General features: G+C 40.6%; 1 protein-coding gene across 1 annotated transcript in view; it reads right to left on the bottom strand.

Moving 5' to 3' along the window:
• LOC109992267 (melanoma receptor tyrosine-protein kinase) overlaps positions 1-18,835 on the bottom strand; it is a 37,380-nt gene that overhangs the window by 3,664 nt on the left and 14,881 nt on the right. Inside the window, exons 2-23 of the mRNA XM_020644807.3 lie at positions 14,509-14,660; positions 13,321-13,528; positions 10,197-10,331; positions 10,056-10,124; positions 9,314-9,432; positions 8,798-8,939; positions 7,817-7,930; positions 7,615-7,741; positions 7,330-7,403; positions 7,048-7,138; positions 6,582-6,781; positions 6,365-6,497; positions 5,769-5,859; positions 5,040-5,197; positions 4,918-4,950; positions 3,826-3,970; positions 3,500-3,622; positions 2,490-2,588; positions 1,900-2,085; positions 1,010-1,165; positions 694-769; positions 357-503 (exon numbers count right to left, since the gene is read on the bottom strand). Coding sequence (XP_020500463.2) covers positions 357-503; positions 694-769; positions 1,010-1,165; positions 1,900-2,085; positions 2,490-2,588; positions 3,500-3,622; positions 3,826-3,970; positions 4,918-4,950; positions 5,040-5,197; positions 5,769-5,859; positions 6,365-6,497; positions 6,582-6,781; positions 7,048-7,138; positions 7,330-7,403; positions 7,615-7,741; positions 7,817-7,930; positions 8,798-8,939; positions 9,314-9,432; positions 10,056-10,124; positions 10,197-10,331; positions 13,321-13,528; positions 14,509-14,660 — 2,778 coding nt within the window. The remainder of the gene's footprint in view (positions 1-356; positions 504-693; positions 770-1,009; positions 1,166-1,899; positions 2,086-2,489; positions 2,589-3,499; positions 3,623-3,825; positions 3,971-4,917; positions 4,951-5,039; positions 5,198-5,768; positions 5,860-6,364; positions 6,498-6,581; positions 6,782-7,047; positions 7,139-7,329; positions 7,404-7,614; positions 7,742-7,816; positions 7,931-8,797; positions 8,940-9,313; positions 9,433-10,055; positions 10,125-10,196; positions 10,332-13,320; positions 13,529-14,508; positions 14,661-18,835) is intronic.

The raw sequence follows: 18,835 nt of genomic DNA, 5'->3' as shown, positions 1-18,835 counted from the left end.
TTCACCAATTTGGGCTGAACTATCCCAAAAGTAAAGAGCAGGTAAAGTCACCATCAGCCCTCTGACAATGTCAATAATTTCACTTAAAAAGGCGTCTTGCTGTTGCCGCTGCCTTGGTTCTTTTATGCAACAAGGCTAATTTGACTGATTTAAAAAGTCCAAACAGCAGCAATGCACAGAGATGCTATTACTGGCTCTGTAGCACAGTCGTGTGTTTCACTCTGCAGAGATTTGAGGTGTAATTGTTTATTTCTGTGTAGTTTGTACAGGTTTATTAGGCTCCAAAGCTGCATTATCCTTTTGTGAATTCTACCCCCGACTTCTGTCTGTTGCTGTGTCCGTCCCTTGGCTCTTACATTTCACCATGATCATGTAGACATCTATAGTGCAGACGGGGGGCTGGGGCAGACGGTCCCCTCTCTCCAGCACAGCGGCGATCTCACTGGCCGAGATGCCGTCGTACGGTTTGGAGCCGAAAGTCATCAGCTCCCACACGGTCACACCTGAAGGACACGATTATTAACAGCTCTAACCCACTGAATGGTTGGTAAAGTCATCTCAATTACAAATATCAGAGGACCCATCGTACTGATCTTGATTATATGTGATTTGTTTGTGCTGTCATGCATAAATGATGCACCCAGCCAAATACTGGATTGCAATAGAAAATGCGACTGCCGAGGTTTGGCTCACCGTAGCTCCAGACGTCACTCTGATGTGTGTAGGTCCACTGGAGGATGGACTCCAACGCCATCCACTTAATGGGAACCTACAGAAAGCAGAGAGTGACAAACATAGACAGCTAGAAATCATCTGTGTGCACATTTAATTCGGCTTAGCACGAAGACTGGAAGCAAAGGGGAGCTTCTAGCCTTGGAGCTTTATGAAAACAGAAAAAAATCTTGATACAACTTCAGGGTTACTCTACTTACTCAATCCTACCAGTACGTTCATGCTCACCTGGAAACAGTTACCACCCAGATATATTTGTGAAAAATAAGAATCTCACCTTTCCTCCGTCAGCGTGATATTCCTTCTCGTCTGCTGTCAGCAGCTTGGCGAGGCCGAAGTCTGTGATCTTGACGTGGTTTGGAGTTTTCACCAGGACGTTCCTCGCTGCCAGGTCTCGATGCACCAGGTGACGCTCCTCCAGATAGTTCATCCCCTAAAAACACACAAACACACACACACACACACAGGTTACAGTGGGTCAGGAGGTGTTGCTTGACGAACAGGGAGATTTCATATAATCTGTTTTCCACAGTATCACAGCTTCTGTATTTACAGGGAAACCTCAAATAAAAGACACTATTTTACACTTGTTAATTTGATGTCATATTTTTTACATGACTGTGTACTGTGTGGTATTAAATTATTCTGAGTTTTGATGCAGAAAAATTAGAGCCAGGATCATCTTTTGCATGCATTTTTTTTTGCCAAAGCTGAAAGTTGGAATCTCAACATTTTCAAATGATTGAACTTCTTTTAGCAACCAGTTGAGTCGCCCCCTGAATTAAGAATTATGGCATCTCTCATTGGTATCAAACGAAAATCTGAAAGGCTGCTGCAGAGTTTAGCTCCTGAAGGGTCCAACTAGCAGCTCTGATGGAATAAACTGCAGCAACAACATGAAGATTTTACTCTGAGCTCATGACCTTGTTGTTTGTAATTTTCCCAGCAAATCAAGATCCAAATAAGACAAAAATAACAAAGACTAAAGGGATTAGCACTGCATCATCACACACACTGTTTCCTGTTGGTTTCAGGTTAATAGGACTCAGCAGGCTTATCGTGAGAGGATGCCCCGGGCAGAGAGGGGGAACTAGAGATTTTCTGAAACATGAGCTCAGAGCGTAGGGTTTCAGAGGATTTCATAATGGCCGTCTTGTCTGGGCTCACCTTAGCGATCTGGACACACCAGTTTAGCAGCCACTGGGCCCCAACGTGCTCCCTGTGGTGACGCACGTAGTCCAGCAGGCAGCCGTACTGCATCAGCTGAGTCACCAGCTGGACAGACGACGTGAGGCAGATCCCCAGCAGACGACATACGTGAGGGTGATCCACGCTCGCCATCACGTACGCCTCCTGCATACACACAATAGAAAAACATTCAGTACAGGGTTCCCACGGACCCTTTTGAAGCCTCAAAACAATCCTTAATGAGATTTGTAAAATTTTATAAAATTTCCTAAAAAGACTTAATTTGTATGTGAGAGGTTTTAAAAATGTGGATTGCATTTACTGGGACATGTCAAATCTGCACTGTCTCATCACTGTTTTGTATTGATATGACAAAATATATATATATATATTACATTAAATAATAATAACAAACAAATTACTTGAGCACATAAATCTGTAATTTTCTGGCTGTAAATAAGGAAGTCATGAGAAGAAGAATAAGGAGAAAAGGGAAAAACAAAGGAAGAGGGGGAACTGAAAAATAAAGAACAATAAATGAAGAAGAAGAAAAAGAGGAGGAGTCTCACATCCAGGATTTCTTTGTTGGCTTTCGGTGATGTGGCCTCTCGCAGAACTTTGATGGCAACTGGGATCCTCACATTCTCTCCTTCAGGGATCCAAAGACCCTAAAATCCATTGAATTCAATACAATTATATTAGTCATATGTCAAATACAATAATAATAATAATAAGCAAATAAAGATATAACAAAGAATGAATACAAAATGTAAACTTTAAAGCTTTCCAATGTCTCCTAGAATGACTTAACAAGAGCTGACATGCTTATTAAAATAATGCTAACACACGGATGTTTACAAGGACTAGTTCAACATCTTGCTGTAGCCTGTTAGCATTATTATATTTGCTAACTGAGCAGTAAACATGGCACAGCTGAGCTTTGAACAAATGTCATTAGCTCTGAAGGTATTTGGTCTGAAACCAAAGAATTGGACGCATTGAAATTGTTTTCCAAAGGATGGCGCTACATGAAAAGTTAGAGGTTCATCAAAGTTTTACAACATGATTGTCTTCATCACAAAAACATTTAAACAGCTGTTAGCATGGCTTCAGATTACACACAGCCTAAGTTAAAATGTCATGAAGGGTCTGTTCTTAGCTATCTTATGTTCAGCAATGAAACAAATAATATTATCACTACGATTTCAAACTCTGATGTACATTTTTATGCAGATGACACTTCTTTATATGTAACTTTTTCCAATCTGGCCACTACTGATGTACAGTCTGAACTTTTTAAACATCACACTTCTTTTGAAAAACATCTTGTTTTTGAATCTTCCAAACCTAAATGTATATTATTTCTCCAAGTGACTTAAGAGTACCCTGCCTACGTTTATAACCAAATATCTGAAGGACGTTTGAAGGACTTCATCTGGATCCTTTTAAAATCCATGCTGAAGGTGAAGTGAAGGTCAAGGCTGGATCTTTTTCTACTCGAAGATGACCTTGTTTATCATAATAAATGTATTTGTCATGAATCATTTGTACATATTCTCTATGTATCAAACATTTGCACCTTGTACACGGTCCCAAAGGCCCCGGAGCCGAGCACCCTGATTTTCTTGAACTCTGTTTCCTTTAAGATCCTCAGCAACGCCTGGTTAGGAGCTTCACCGCTTGGAGTCAACGGCTCCACCAGCTACAGCAAACACATTTAAAAATACTTTATTTAAATCTTTAAAAAACAATTTATGTAAACATGATTTACACTGAAACAAAAAACTGTACAGCTCTTTGGGAATAAACGTCTAACTCAACATCTCGGCTCTCTTATGGAAAACAATTGTACTAAATAAAGATTTCACAACAATTTTCACGTATTATCGTCACACTCCTTCCCACCTCTCTCTCCTGCAGCAAGCGCCGCAAAGTCCTCTTCCTCCGGATTCGTCGTCGCCGTAGCAACACAAAGATAACCAATGACACGATGACAGCGATTAAAAGCCCACCGACCACGCCCACCGCCAGCGTGGAGTGGGTGGAAGCACTGTTAGGATGTACAGAGGACAGGCGATTATCCAGATTTATACATGAACACACAATAATCTCTCATAGAACACTTTTAAATCATTTTCCACTTCATTAAGGTTTCACACTTAAGAGTTTCTTCACAAATATATACATTTGTTGGCAATCAGAAACTTGAGGAACTTCTTCTCCTTGTAGACAATTTAAAGAATTTGGAAATAATTTATAAAAGAAACCAAATTTTTCTGTTTTCTGTTCATTCTTAAAAAGATTTTTACTCATCCTTCTGTTAATGTCATTACCAGTTAGAAAATAAATTAACACACAGTGGTCACACAGAGTTGTATGTTTTGTTGTGTATCATTGGCCTAAAGATGACATTTGACACGATAATGACTTATAGTTTTACCCAGGGGGAGCAAATAAAGAGTAAAGTCCCCAAAACACTCCCCTGTGGAACACCGTATTCATTGTCACATGAAGCCCAAACACAATCATAGAAGAATAGAAAAAACATTTTTCTATCAGACCAAGTATAAACAATCCAGTCAAGTAATGTGCAGTGTTGATCAATTTATTTGGAATATGCAGCGTATGCATATGGAAATGTAAGCCACTTACTGTATTTTCAAATTTAGATTTAAAAAAAATTCCCTTCAGTTGTCATTGGAAATTTGCTGAGAGAATATTTAAAATCAATCTCTATCATCTGTTGTATCGCTTTGAACATATATCTTCATTTAAAAAAAGCGTACAATTATTTAAACATGTTGAGGATTAACTCACATGATCAGAGTTTCTTTGTTGGAATAAATCTTTCAAGATTTTTCACCATAGTTTTGTTTTATTTATGTGAATCTCTGAAGATATTTTGTGATAAAATGAAATGAGCTCAAAAAAATTGTGTTACAAGCTTCTTTTCTGTATTTGTTGTTGGAAGATTAGAAATGGAGGCCATAGTTCTACCCAGTGCATCCGGACAGTCCGGGACCCGAACACCTGCAGACACAAACACATCACAGTGTGAGTCACTCTGAGTCAGAGAGCTCGGTCAGCTCTGAGCAACCAATCAGCAGCCGGCGTCTCACCCCTGGGTGCAGTTCTGGTGGCAGGATTGACACTGTCCTGTCCCGTTGGGGTATTTCCAGATCAGCGTGTCTCCGTCTCCCAGAACGCCATGAGGACAACGCGGCACGCAATGTGGACCATCTTTGAAGTGGGCACACTGCGAACACTTGTCTGGACCCTGCAGAAGAAGAGAGGTAGAAATGTCAGTCATTTCAAAATATATTTAAACACTCTTTACACAGCTCGACCTGATCTGATCTCACACTTTTATGTTCTTTACATTTCAAATGTTCAGACAAACAAGAAACATAAAATCTCAATTTATGAGGGTTTTTTGTCTCTATCTTTTTCCCATCTCATTAACTTTTATACTGCTTTACATTTTTTTAATTATGTTACGCTGTTTCTTAATTTTTTTTAAGCCCTTAATAAAAGGTAATTTTATAATACTCAAGCAAGTTAATTTGCATCTATACATTACATGTTTACCTTGAGACCACATGTGAGTTTTTTGCAGCCAAGATGGATCGTGATCATTTTGTTGTTGAAAGAAAATAAAAGCTTATTAAACTGCCCAACTTTGTTTTGTTTTATTTTATACTTTAACAGCCGATGTCATCCTAAAGCGTGGACAAATATGAGAAAACGAAGAACTAGGCGCACAATGCAGTGACTGTCCTCTGCTGTTCAATGCTGCACACAGTAAACTCTGAAGAATAAGAACTGAAGCCAAGCAGCAGCAGACTGACCGCTCCTCTGCAGGTCGGGGACCCCGTCTGCAGCTGACACTCAGGGTGACACTCCACACAGCTGCCGTTCACCTTTACTTCTCTGGGCTCGCTGCAGAAAAACACACAGACAGGACGGGAGCACACACATGACACACCGATCAGTTATCAGTTTAAGTACATTGAATCATATTTCAGTTTTTAGTAGTGTGGATTGTAAATAAGTTTTTCGCTGCTTGTATATATTTTTTAAAGTATATTAAAGTCTTAGTTTCATGATATCATCTTTGGACCTTCTTAAGTTCTTTTGTAGATTTCAAACAGCTGGGTCTGAGTTAGAAACACATATGTCACAACTGTGAAACCTCTATGGTGTGTCAGTACTTCAGGACATTTTGAAAAAAATTTAGAGGAAAAGCCAGAAAAACGTTCACTGGCTGAGATAAATGCAAAACATGAGTGGTCAAAACAATAGGTGCTCTCAGTGCAAAAAGGTAAATAGTAAAAGTAGCACATTTCTAAGCTAACTTAGAAATAGCAATATTTAAATTAAATAACTGCCCAAAACTTTCAATCCTAGCAGAGAGAAGATGCTGAGGTTCAAAGCTCTCTCTCACCCCTGCAGCAGGTTACAGAGCGTGACACAGCGCCTTCTGCGGTTGAAATGCCGACAGGAGACACACATGGTGGGGCCCGGACCCCAGCAGCCGTCATCAGTACACTCTGAGTCACAGGTTTGATTGTGTTGTTCTGTGAAGGAGACCAGGAGACATTCATGTTTATTCACTTCTCGTAGGCAGCACCAGTGATCCCGCCACACACCCAGAGACTCACCGCAGACGTCAGCTGGGGCGTTGTTTTTCATGCTGACGGTCTGGTCCTTGGACCTGAAGAGGCGCGTCCACTGGTCGGGCCGGGTGAAGCACAGCTCAGAGTTTTCCTTTAACATGACCCGGCCGGCGCTCACCTCCTTCAGAGAGCGCAGACCCAGCCAGCGCAGACTCCTCGCCCTCACCACCGCCAGACTGTGCTGACTGCAGAAGAGAGAGTCAGCACAACATTTATACACAGTCCTTGTAACAAAGAATAGTTCTTGTTTGTCAAGATGCAGAGGAGGCAGAGGTTAAGTTTATTTTCCTTGGGAGGGACGATTAGTTCTTGGTTCAGTTTGGTTTGTCTAACAGTCGTCTTTAAAATAAAAATCAATAAGGATAATAAAAAGTTCAGTTATTATTTAACACTTTGATAGGGGTTGGTCAACAAACTATTTTTATGAAGAGCCATTTTTCAGCTGACTCACGCTCGTGTCGTTCTTCCTCTGATGATCTGCAGGTTCTCAAACACAGACAGAGACGTCAGATTCTCTGGCCAGGATTGGATAAGCAGGAAACCTGAGAGACACACACATTAACACACACACACGATGAGTGTACCTGCACTGTTCAATAAGATCTACTCACCTCTAAATGTGAAACTCTTCCCACAGTCACAGTTAAAGATTAAAAAAAGATTAAAAACACTTCTGCCAATCTATTAAATCTTCCCTGCCATTAAGTGTTTTAAGTGATCACTTCTGACCTACCTGTGATTTCCTTCACTGTCCTGAAGTACTCCAGTTTAGCTGGATCCATCGGGGGAATTTTGTAGTGTGCATCTCTGGAAGAGCCAATGAAAAAAACTTAAATTCAAAGATTAATTTTCTGACAAACATTCATGAAGAACATCTTTACAATGATGAGTAATCTTTGAATCTATTAGCAGAGGCAATCTATTCTTATATTTTATGTCTGTGAGAAGATCACTATTTTAAAAAGTGAGTCTTTGCCTTTAACACAGCCAGGTCATTTTCATTAAAAGAGTTTCTCACCCAGTGAAGGAGGTCTCAATGAGCGAGACGTCCCCGTTGATCTTAGTGCAGTTCCTAAAGGACTCGATGTTCGATGCGTTGACCGCCATTGTGTTGATCAAGGCGCCGACCCCAACTCCATCGCAGGCTGGACGAGGAGGAAGACTGTGTTAGATTATGTTTTCATCGCTCTGTCTGTTCTTCTCACTTCTTGTCACTCTACCTTTAGGACAGGGTCCGTCACATGCCTTGCAGCGTTGGACTCCGTTCTCCTCCACCTCATAAGTCCCGGCGTTGCAGGTGCGAACGCATGATCCACCTGTCACCACGTAGTTATCTGTGTTGAAACAGAAACATGTTTTAACTTCTACCAACCTCCGTCTCAATAAAGTCATAGGTGGGTTTTGCTAGTAGTGTGTCTTATTAAGCTTCTATCCTGAGGCAGAGATGAGCCACAGATGTCTTTACATCCTTAGATTATTGGCATTTTATAACTTGTAGTCATCTGACTCAAGTGACATCACTTGAGTCAGATGACTACAAGATTTTTCACAGGTACCTCCAGAGACATTAAAGTTTATCTGTAAATACATCTTCATACCTGGAAATACTGTACACTGAAATGTTCACTATTTCAAAGTTTGGGATCCAACCATCCATGAACCACTTAGTTAGTTGATCCATCCATATAATTAATCCATCTCTAAATCCATAAACAGTCAACCCATCCATAAATTCATAAATCCATCCATCAAAGTATCCATAAATTGATCCACCCATCAATAAATTCATCCATCACTTCATCTATCCATTCATCCATCAATGCATCCATAAATCGCTCTCTCCATCCACCCATCCAGAAATCCATCCATCCAGAAATCAGGCCCTACATCTATCTATAAATCCATCCATCCATCCACCTAAAAAGCAGAAGTTTCCTTTAGCTGACATTTCATCCATTCAGATTAATAAAGAGTACGTTCTAGACTATTTGTAAAGTGTCTTGAGATAACATTTGTTATGAAATTGGCACTATACAAATATAGATTGATTGATTGATGATTTGTTCTTATACTTTTATATTGTGGCTGCCATGCAGCCTACAGGGGGCACTGGAAGGACTAGAAGATGCTGTTATTAGAATAGACTAGAAGTATTTTTCTGAATGTCAGGGTCCATAGAAGAGAAGGTTCAATGTCCTTACGCGGACAGGCCTTGACGCAGGTCGCCCCGAAGGTGAACTTGACATTAGGGTTGTTGACCACCTGGTGGGTTTTGGGGTCGTAGAGGGTCAGAGGAGGACATGTATCTTTACAGGTTCCATCATCATTAAAATCTGTGCAGGCCTAAAGAAGAAACACAAAGAGAGATTGTCATTTTTCCAACTGAAATGAGAAGCCTGTGAAGTACAAGCTGGCTATGATTTTCAAAATAAAATATTTTTAATGCAAAAAATACGGTATTATAAATGTGCAATGTGCATGATTCGTTAACTATTAAAATTAAACCATTAATCGCAATTAAAATAATGACTTGTATTAAAAGCCTAGTTATAAATGAAAACATCTTAGATGTTGTGAGCCAATTTTGGAATGCTGCTGTAGCTTAGCTCACTATATTTAAAAGCAGTATGCCCAAAACTACTACAAAGTAATTTCCAGACAATGTAGCAGCTACTAGTTGACCACAGTACTGATACAAAAACATTTATCAAACTGACGAGGCAGTCGGTGGCTCGAGGTCCGGTGCAGCCTGCAGCACAGTGTTCGTTACAACAGTCGATGGGTTTGGGACCCCGACACCTTCTGCTGCATTGCTCCGCACACTGCAACTTTGTGACTGAGGAGACACAGAGAGATATTTCATTAAAAGCATGACATCCGCTGCATGGCCACAGGCAGTTTGGTTTAGTTTTTTTGTTCACTTAGTTGTAGAATGAAAGAAAAGTTTTTGGAGCCCTGCGTGTTGAGACATGACAAAGTTCAGGACTTCACATTTGATTTCAAACTCCTTAAAAGAGAACTGTTTTGCCTCAATCTTTCTTTGTCACTTGCACTGACTGTAGATAGAAATAGCCAACAGGTCTCCTCCCATTGTTCAAAAGAGAAGCCTGTGTTGTGGTTATGTATTGACTAATCAAAGAAAAGCTAAATTAAAGAGTCAAACATAGAAGAAAGGAGGCAGAGAAGGTTTAGATGGATCAGAGAAGAGGATTAGAGCTTAGAGAATCAGACAGATAAGTTGGTGTTCTTTAGACAGACAAACAAAGACTAATGCATGGTGGGAAAAGTCAGTGGAGGGAGTTAAATATGTGTGACAGTGATTGAGGAAGTCCAAAAGATGTAAAGGGGTGTGTGTGTGTGTGTGTGTGTGTGTGTGTGTGTGTGTGTGTGTGTGTGTGTGTGTGTGTGTGTGTGTGTGTGTGTGTGTGTGTGTGTGTGAGGGTGTAAGTGTGTGTTTACATCTCTGGCAGTGATCTGGTCCTGCTGCCCAACACGAACCATTAACACACCCGGGATCACACTTCTCACCTGGAAAGACACACACATTAATATTCAATGAAACCGTGGAGATCACAGCCCTTGAGATATGATCCCACTTACAATCCCGTGCAAAGTCATCCGTCTTGAAAAGCATGTTGGGATTGCTGGCTTTGTCCAGGATGTCCCACCACTGGATGGTCTCGGTGTTACACAGCAAGGGATTGTGGGTCATCTTTACCCCTCCTTTCAGGATCTCTGTGAGGAAAAGACGATGGAGAGACACAGCAGAGTATTACATCTGGGTGTCATGGAGTTTAAAAAAAAGAGTCGTCAGTCAAGTCAATGAACTCAAGTCAAATTTGAGGGTCCAGGAAGTTTAAAGGCCTTAAAACAAAAACCTCGGATCCAAAGTCTTAGAAATTCATTCAAATAAGTCATCTGTCACAAAGTTGAGGAAACAACTAACGTATGTGATACTGTATGAGGCACGTTAACCTAGAGTTATTACATCACAGAGATTTCCCCTGCTCAAAGGTCCGTTTTCATGTTCTCTCTTTCTGGCAGGACTTTTCTTGAGACTTAGTGGTAAGACGTACAGAGCCAAGGAAGAACCATAGACTGTAAAAAACATGGACGTAATCTCAGTGACATCACCCATTGGTTTCTGAAGAGGTGTTATGAAGCTGATAGACGGCAGTCACCATTTTGGAAATGTTGTCTCCACCTAAGACCAACCCAAGATTTGAGGCGAGCCTTAAACCTCAAATCCAATAGGCCACAAAGCAGGGGTGGATTAAGGGTGGGTGGAAAACTCATTACTATGGCAACCGCTTAATAGGGATATGTAGCAGAGATTGTCCACCTTCACGTCCAGATGTGGTCACTTCTGGCTCCAAAATTAGATGAAGATGGACCAAATATCAAGCCATTATAATTAATGGGATCAAACAGCACATCATTAAAAATAAATTCTGAATTTGAAAATAACCAGAAACCTACGTACTGTATGTCGTCTCCAGACCATGTATAAAACATGGACGTTGTCTCAGTGACATCACCAATTGGTTCCTTTAGAGGAATTATGAAGCCCAAGGATGGAGCTTAGCAAACAGAAAATGCTGAGATTACCTAACTTTAGATCAACCTAGAAACAGACAAAGAGGTGGAGCTAAGGCAGGGCAGTAAGCCTCCTGGTAAACAGCTACTACTCACTCACCAGTTAGTCAACTCAGCCACGCCCCTAATAATACACAACTCTATATATATAATAATTCTTAATAGATAAGGTTAATTCTGCTGTAAAAAAAAAAAGACATTATAAAGGTGTTAAAGAGGTCATATTCTGCCCTTTTTGGGGTTCGTATATTTAATCTATGTATCTACTTTTGTACGTTCACAATAGCTAAAGTCCGAAAAAAGTGTCTGTTTTCATGTACTGCTCCTCCTTGCTCCCTCTACGCTCTGAGTCCGTCAGCTACACTCTGTTGAGCCCACACTGTTAGACCCCACGTGGGCCAAGTCTGCTCTGATTGGTCTGCTGATCCGCTCTGTCGTTATTGGTCCAGTTGCTCAGCACGTGTTTCGGAAATTTCAAAATGAGCTGCAGGGCTTGCCACAACAAGCCAACGGGCTTAGATCAGTGATCTCACACTGACAATGACGTCGGATTGACAAATTTTTATCGAGGGGGGCTAGAACCGAGCGTTACATGCGGCAAATGCTACAGCTAACAGGAGGATGTAGGAGAAGCCACGTTTCCGCGGACTTTGAATTTTTGCACATAGATGTGCCTAAACATGCACAGGACACTTGGAAAACACACTAAAGGGCATATAAAACCAGAAAAAGCATAATATGGGACCTTTAATGGGGATTCCTGGCTTTGGAGACACTGATGGAACTGCAGGTTTTAATCACTTCCTCATTGGCTTCATTTTCAACACTTGTTGATGCAATGAAAGTGGAAGTAACTCAAAAACAAGTCATCTTATTGGACAGACTCACAAGCAAGCTGAAACACTTCACAGAGCTCACAGAAAGAACAGTTAATACTGCTGGGTATCACTCTGAAACAATCCTGGATTCATGCACAGCCAAGCATCCACGTCATCAGACTTAACTAGTACGGGTGAGGTCCATTTCCTGCTGCCAGAGCGCAATCTGGGGTTGACTTAAGGTTGTACCAACTCCACCCAGCCGGCCTGCTGCCAGCGCATTTAGCAACAGTAGATACTCCTGAGCAGCTTGTTAAATGAAATGAGGCGGAAACAATGAGCAGTAAATAGAGTCGTGAAATTAAGTAATCACTGAAGATACACAGCTGATCTCTCTGTCAACAAGGACGTCAAACTGAAATGTTTTTTGACAGAAATGCACACAGTAATAATGCGCAATGGTTTATTTAATATTTTAAAGCCCGAACCACAATTAACTGAAGGCCATCTTATTCCTTTCTGCTTCATACAACGACAAATGCCAACTTCTTCTTTCCCTCAGATTGCGTCCTTGGGTAGTGGATATATCTAGTGGGCTATACACCGTTCACTCTCTGCCTCCTTGAAACACTAATCTGCATTGTGAAGACACTTGGAAACCAGAACATTCCCAGACCATTCCCCACTATGAGGGTCCTTGAACTACTCACTGCCTTATAAATAAATGCTGGAAGCCCAAGTGAACTACACATTGGCTGTGTGTATTTACTGGAATCGTCACTGAGGCTCCTCAAACTACTCACTGGCTTGCTATAATTGGTGGGAGCTGCCTTGAACCATACTGTACATTGACTGCGTGTATTTGCTGTAATCTTCACTAAGGCTCCTCAAATTAATCACTGGCTTGGTAAACATACTGGGAGCCCCCTTTTCTATCAATTGGATATCTGTTATAACTGGAATCTACACTGTGGAGCTCCTTGAGCATTCTCTGGATCAGTATAATTGCTGGTTGCTCGGTTAAACTACCAATTGGATCTTTGTATTTACTGGAATCTTCCCTCAGAGGCCCCCAAAACTACTCACAAGCTTTGTGTGGTTGCTGGGGGCCAATTCTAACTACCCATTTAATGTGTGTACTGTTTACTGGAATCTTCACTTCGGGACTTTAACTCCTCACAGGTTCTGTTTAATTGCTGGTAGCCCGGCTGTATTACACCGGCTCCACACACTCAGTGTGTTGCCTTCACAGTGTCTAATAGTTTGTGTGTATCATATTTTGTGTTGTGAGTGTGTGTTTAAGTGTGTACCTGTCAGACTGCTGAGCTGCAGCTGTCTTAGCCCGCTGGTGTAGTTCAGGGTCACAGACGAATGGTTCCTGTTGTAGTTGGACATCACCAGCAGAGCGAACTGGCTCTCGTACAGGTTCTGTCCGCGGATCAGCCTCAGGTTGACCAACGGGATGGTTGCCGCCTCGTTCATGGCGATCAGAACGTACCCACCGACTTCCTGGATGGACTGAGGAATGACAAAAGATTTTTCAAATCATTCAGCAGCATTAAAGGTTCAAAGACGCCTGTGGTTGTAAAAAAAATTTTATTTTGGAAACCACTTTTTGGTACGACGTCATATTAGGGCCAGTCGAAAATAAATGAATAAATAAAGAAAAAGGAGCAGTAAATTCAAAGGTAACTCAGAATTTTTTAAAATACAAAGTAGAAAATGTAGGAGAAATGTTTCACTAATGGCGCTGGACAGATGCAAAGATATCCATGGTTAAATCTCCGGGCAAATCAGATGGCGTTATGTCAGGCGCAGGGAATCGAGGTCAGAGACGTGCAGGTACAGATACAAGGCTTTTCTTCTGGGTAATATTTTTGACTTTATAATCTCAGAGAATGTCAGAGTTGTGTTTCTTGTCAAATTTATGACTCCCTTTTAGCTCGAATACTCAGACATGAGTCAGTCCAATCATGAATTTCTGAGTATTCTTGAAATTTGCTCGACAGTTAGAGATGCACTTTATACACACACACACACACACACACACACACACACACACACACACACACACACACACACACACACACACACACACACACACACAGTGACATTATTGTTGCCCCACAATGCAGCTGTGACCAGATGCTGTTCTGAACTGTTATGTAGTCGGACACTCTGACCTGTAAACTTTATTGTTTTTTTAAAAACATCCCCCATGACTTCTAAAGGAGAAGCTGTTTGGCAGAGAATCATCAGTTTACAGATGTCAGTGCGTCCTCAAATGCAACAGGAAGAGACTTTTAGAAAACGCTCCCTGCTCACATTTGCAGCCGCTCAGAGGGAGGACATCTCGAGTGAGTTTTCACAGCTGCTGGAAATACGCTGAAGGATGATTCTGGTAACGATTAAAGTGTGTTTGACTAAAAAAAACAATCAACTGCTGAAACAAGCGATGCTCCGCAGCTGCACTTAGAATTATTAAGTCTGGCACAGACCTGGAGGAAGGATAGGTCCTGGTGCTCCAGGGTGTAGGTGACCTCCAGGTTCTCCAGGACCACGGAGCAGTTGGAGTACACCCTCACCATGTTGTCGTAGTGATATTCACGAGTCCCCAACAACGTCAGCTGGTTACTCATCCCCTGACACACTGAAACACACACAAACACACAAACGTTATCGGTGATTTTTTTTCTTCAGTTTTGCTTTCTCTGATGGCCACTGGAGGGTGCTAATGCTTCCAAAGCTTGTTTTTTATTGGTGAAAATGAGAAATCCATCTTCACAGCTCAAGTTCAGCCTCAAAAGAATCTTTAAGATATCCTAATTTGATGATATCTACACAATTTACCTGAATCTAGTTGAGTTTTTATGATGTAATAAATAATAAAGTTTAACACGGTTAGCGTTTATAAAGTCATTAAGAGTAGAATTAAAGTTTTATTCCTTGGATGTTTCAAAACAAGAGCTCATGTTGCATGTTGAGTTATTTTAGCTTAAGAAAAATAACTCAAGTAACATAGTTTCTTATATATAAAAACCAAAATGAAACACACAGTGTTTTAAGAGTTTGAGGATTGTTTAGTTCTGTCTAATAGGACGAGGAAATGCACATAAAAAATCATGCTGATTTTCCCCCTGAATTATTATGGATTATTGACCTACATGAGTTACTTTTACTTAGTATGTATTTATAGGGTAGGTTGTTTAGATTCTAGGATATGGATAAGTAAAATACTGTAAACATAAAAAAAATATCACTGCAGGCACAGGAGGAACATTTCTCCTGCAGTTTTAAGGGTTTGTCTGAACTACAAAGTAAAAATTAGTTTTTTAATTTGCTTTGTTTCCTTCTGATTCCTGGAGAAGAAATAAAACAAAATCGAATCAAATATAAAACTTTCAATATGTTTAAATTCATGTTTTTTTAAGTCCAGACTTTGAGTTCTGAATGTTAAACGTTTGAACCTCTGAGGCTTGCGGAGCATCATCGTCAGCTTTCGTGGAAACATCCACTCAGGTGGAGTTCAGGGACAGCAGGTGACACGGTTTTGTTTGCAGATATGAAGTCATTAAATGAAAGTATTTATAGAAACTCGTCAGGGTGCAGCGGAGAGGTGTGACAGCGTGTTAAAAGAAGAACGAGTTCCACAGCTGCTTGCAGAGGAATGAAACTCTACAGGATAAGTGTGTCAGTGAGAAACTCTCTGTAGACACCTGAGGAAATATTCGCCTGGTGAGGGATGGAGGTCAGAGAAAAAGATGTTTGATGTGAAAACCAGTTCACCTGTCCTGCAGGTTTCTACACACCTGATCTGATTCAGCAGGAAACACACCGTGTCCTTTAAAGCAACAATGTGACTCCGATTACTCAGAACAAGTCTGTGTGACCAACCGGACATCCTGACTGATGAGCAGAAATAAAAGATCAAATATATGTCCCAAAGTACTGCAAACACATACACATTTTTGATAGGGTGTGGGTGTGGGTGTGTGTGTGTGTGAGACTAAAATAATCTACTGAACAAATACACATTGGAACTGCTCAAACACAGCTTTGTCAGTGTGATATAATTTGTTATATTCAAATACATCAAATCTCTCAAATCGGAACAATAGTAGCTAGAAGGTTATGTTAAAAAGCCTAAAAATGGAACTACAGTTATCAGGGATGGGGTGGGTTTGGGTCGGGATCTGGACCACAGAACGTTTTGCACTAACTTTGGGGATTGTTGTAACACTGTACATTTCTGTGCAAAAAACAATTAAAAAAAAGTTTGGATTAAAAAGACTAAAAACACTTCTACACAAAACTCTCAAAGACAGCTCTAAGCAAAAGAGGCAGAGCGACGCCAACGCAACGTCACAAAGTACAGAAGTTGAACTCTTTTGTTGCAAAATAGAGTTTAAACTGAGATTGAATTTAACGGGACCACGTGTGTCTGCTTCTGCATTTTTACTTTGTTTTCTTTTCCTGCACTTAAGGTAAAGTGTTGACATTACGAAAGCATGAAGATCCATTTAAACACAAACACTTCAAAAAATGTTTTAAAAGAAGTAATCTGATTTTTTTTTCTTTTCGTTTTAAGTCAGAGAGCAATAAACACAAGATAAATATGACCCCAAAAAATGCCTCAAAGGTCACATTTTGTAATACAAATCAGTACATCTTCACTTTTTAAAAGCAGGTGTGGTGCAGTGTGAAAAGACACTCAGGGCGGCTGTCACAAAACAAGAATTAAAGTGGAACTCAAGAGACATGTGAAATATGATTCCGATTAGAGATTAAATAAGGAGCGTCGTCAGAGAGATAAAGAAGATTTAAGTTCATATAGTGACACTCTGAACTTTCCTCCCTCTCTGTTACTCTGGCTGCATTCCTATTGGCCGGCATCCCCGCTGTGATGTCACAAAGACAACACAGCTGCAGCCCATTGGACAGAGCCTCGGGGGAGCTGAACACATCTGGATACACATCCCCTCTCTCTCTCTTTTGATTGAATACATAATATTAATGTGTGATGTCAGAACGTTAATGTATAAATGACATCATCAGTTCACGTCTTGCTCTCATAACAATTATCTTTAAGACTATTAAACCTTCTTCATGTCTTCTCTTGTGGCCTCCTCCCTGTGGTCTCCTCCTTCCTCCCTAATTTCCTTTCCTGTTCCCCTCAACTCCCTCACTCAACATCCTCCCACTTCATCTTCACACACACACCCCACTCCCCCTCTCTCTCTCTCTCTCTCTCTCTCTCTCCGTTCTCTTCCTCCTCATCTTCACCTTATCTGTTTCACATAAAAATTAAACTCTGGCAGTTTGTCCACGTCAACGAGCCTCAGAACGAGATCAAGAGATCACCCGTTTCCTGAAGTGACAACTTTTTGAATGAGGTTTGGTTGGAGTGAGGCACAAAAACACCTCCAAAGTCAATCAACGTTGATATGTTTACCACCAAATGATGACAAAAGTTTTGTCATGAATTCAAACGGCGGTAACACTTTAAATGAAGGTCACAATATTCACTATAGCTTATTAGGATTCTAATTAGCAGCATAATGGCTGCTTATTAGTCATAATTAAGTGCTTAGTACCTTATCTATATGACCATAGTCAAAGCTAATAGGCTATCAACTACGAGTCTGCCCTCAATACCCTCCTTACTGCTTATTGATAAGAAGTTAGGAGGTTGTTGAACATGAATTATGATCTTCAAATGCTTTGCTTAGTTTGTTCCTATAGAGCTAAGCAAAGCATATATCAAATTTCATTTCCAACAACTTCCTAACTTACTATCAATAAGCAGTAAGGAGGGTATTGAGGTCAAACTCGTAGTTAATGGCCTATTAGCTATTGACTATGGTCATGTGGAATACGTGACTAATAAGCGCTTAATAAAAACTAATAAGCAGTCTTTACACCAACTAAATATGAACTCTATGAAAAAGAAGAGAAACAAAAACACTAATGCATGCACGCACACGCACACGCACACACACACACACACACAGTGTGCCCTACGACAGCTGAGGATTGTCATCTAAGATCAGACCTGTTCCTTAACACAGTGTGTGTGGACTAACTTTTCTCTCTCTCTCTCTCTCTCTCTCTCTCTCTCTCTCTCTCTCTCTCTCTCTCTCTCTCTCTCTCTCTCTCTCTCTCTCTCTCTCCTCTCTCTCTCTCTCTCTCTCTCTCTCTCTCTCTCTCTCTCTCTCTCTCTCTCTCTCTCTCTCTCTCTCTCTCTCTCTCTCTCTCTCTCTCTCTCTACAAACAATGTTCATGCGTCACATAGGAACGTTTCTGACTGGAAATCATGTCATCTGTATTTGGGTTCAATCTTTATTCAAGGTTTGACAAACACACACACAAAGATGTCTTCAGCAACCGGCTTTTAGGTTTGTCAAAACTTTTGCTAATAATTTTCGATACCACATGTTTTCAGAGGGTTCAATCTCTGTTATCTTAATGTCCAATAGTATTAACACGTCCTAAATCTTTGACAAAAACTCATCTGTTTCATTAGAAATGTGTGGAGGAAGCAAATAAATCCATCCAAAATTACAGGGAAATGCTTTCACACCTTTTTGAGTGGCACAAATACATCGGCTACGCTTGAGTACCAGAGCATATATCTGTCCAATCAGTGTGTTTGATCATTAAAAAATAAGACATAACCCAACACTGGTGTGCAAACAACTTGTATAGTTCTGTTGCCATGGTATTAAAACATGAATCGTTATCATTTGATTATTACTCTGATCATATCAGACTTTAAAGTTCTACTTTTATGACAAGCCTCCGGGCTAGTCTTGTTTGTTCTTGTTT

The sequence above is a fragment of the Labrus bergylta genome, chromosome 20, assembly GCF_963930695.1.
Source record: "Labrus bergylta chromosome 20, fLabBer1.1, whole genome shotgun sequence".
Taxonomy (NCBI): domain Eukaryota; kingdom Metazoa; phylum Chordata; class Actinopteri; order Labriformes; family Labridae; genus Labrus; species Labrus bergylta.
The sequence above is the reverse complement of the archived record's forward strand: the minus strand, read 5'-3'. Positions and strand labels throughout refer to the sequence as shown.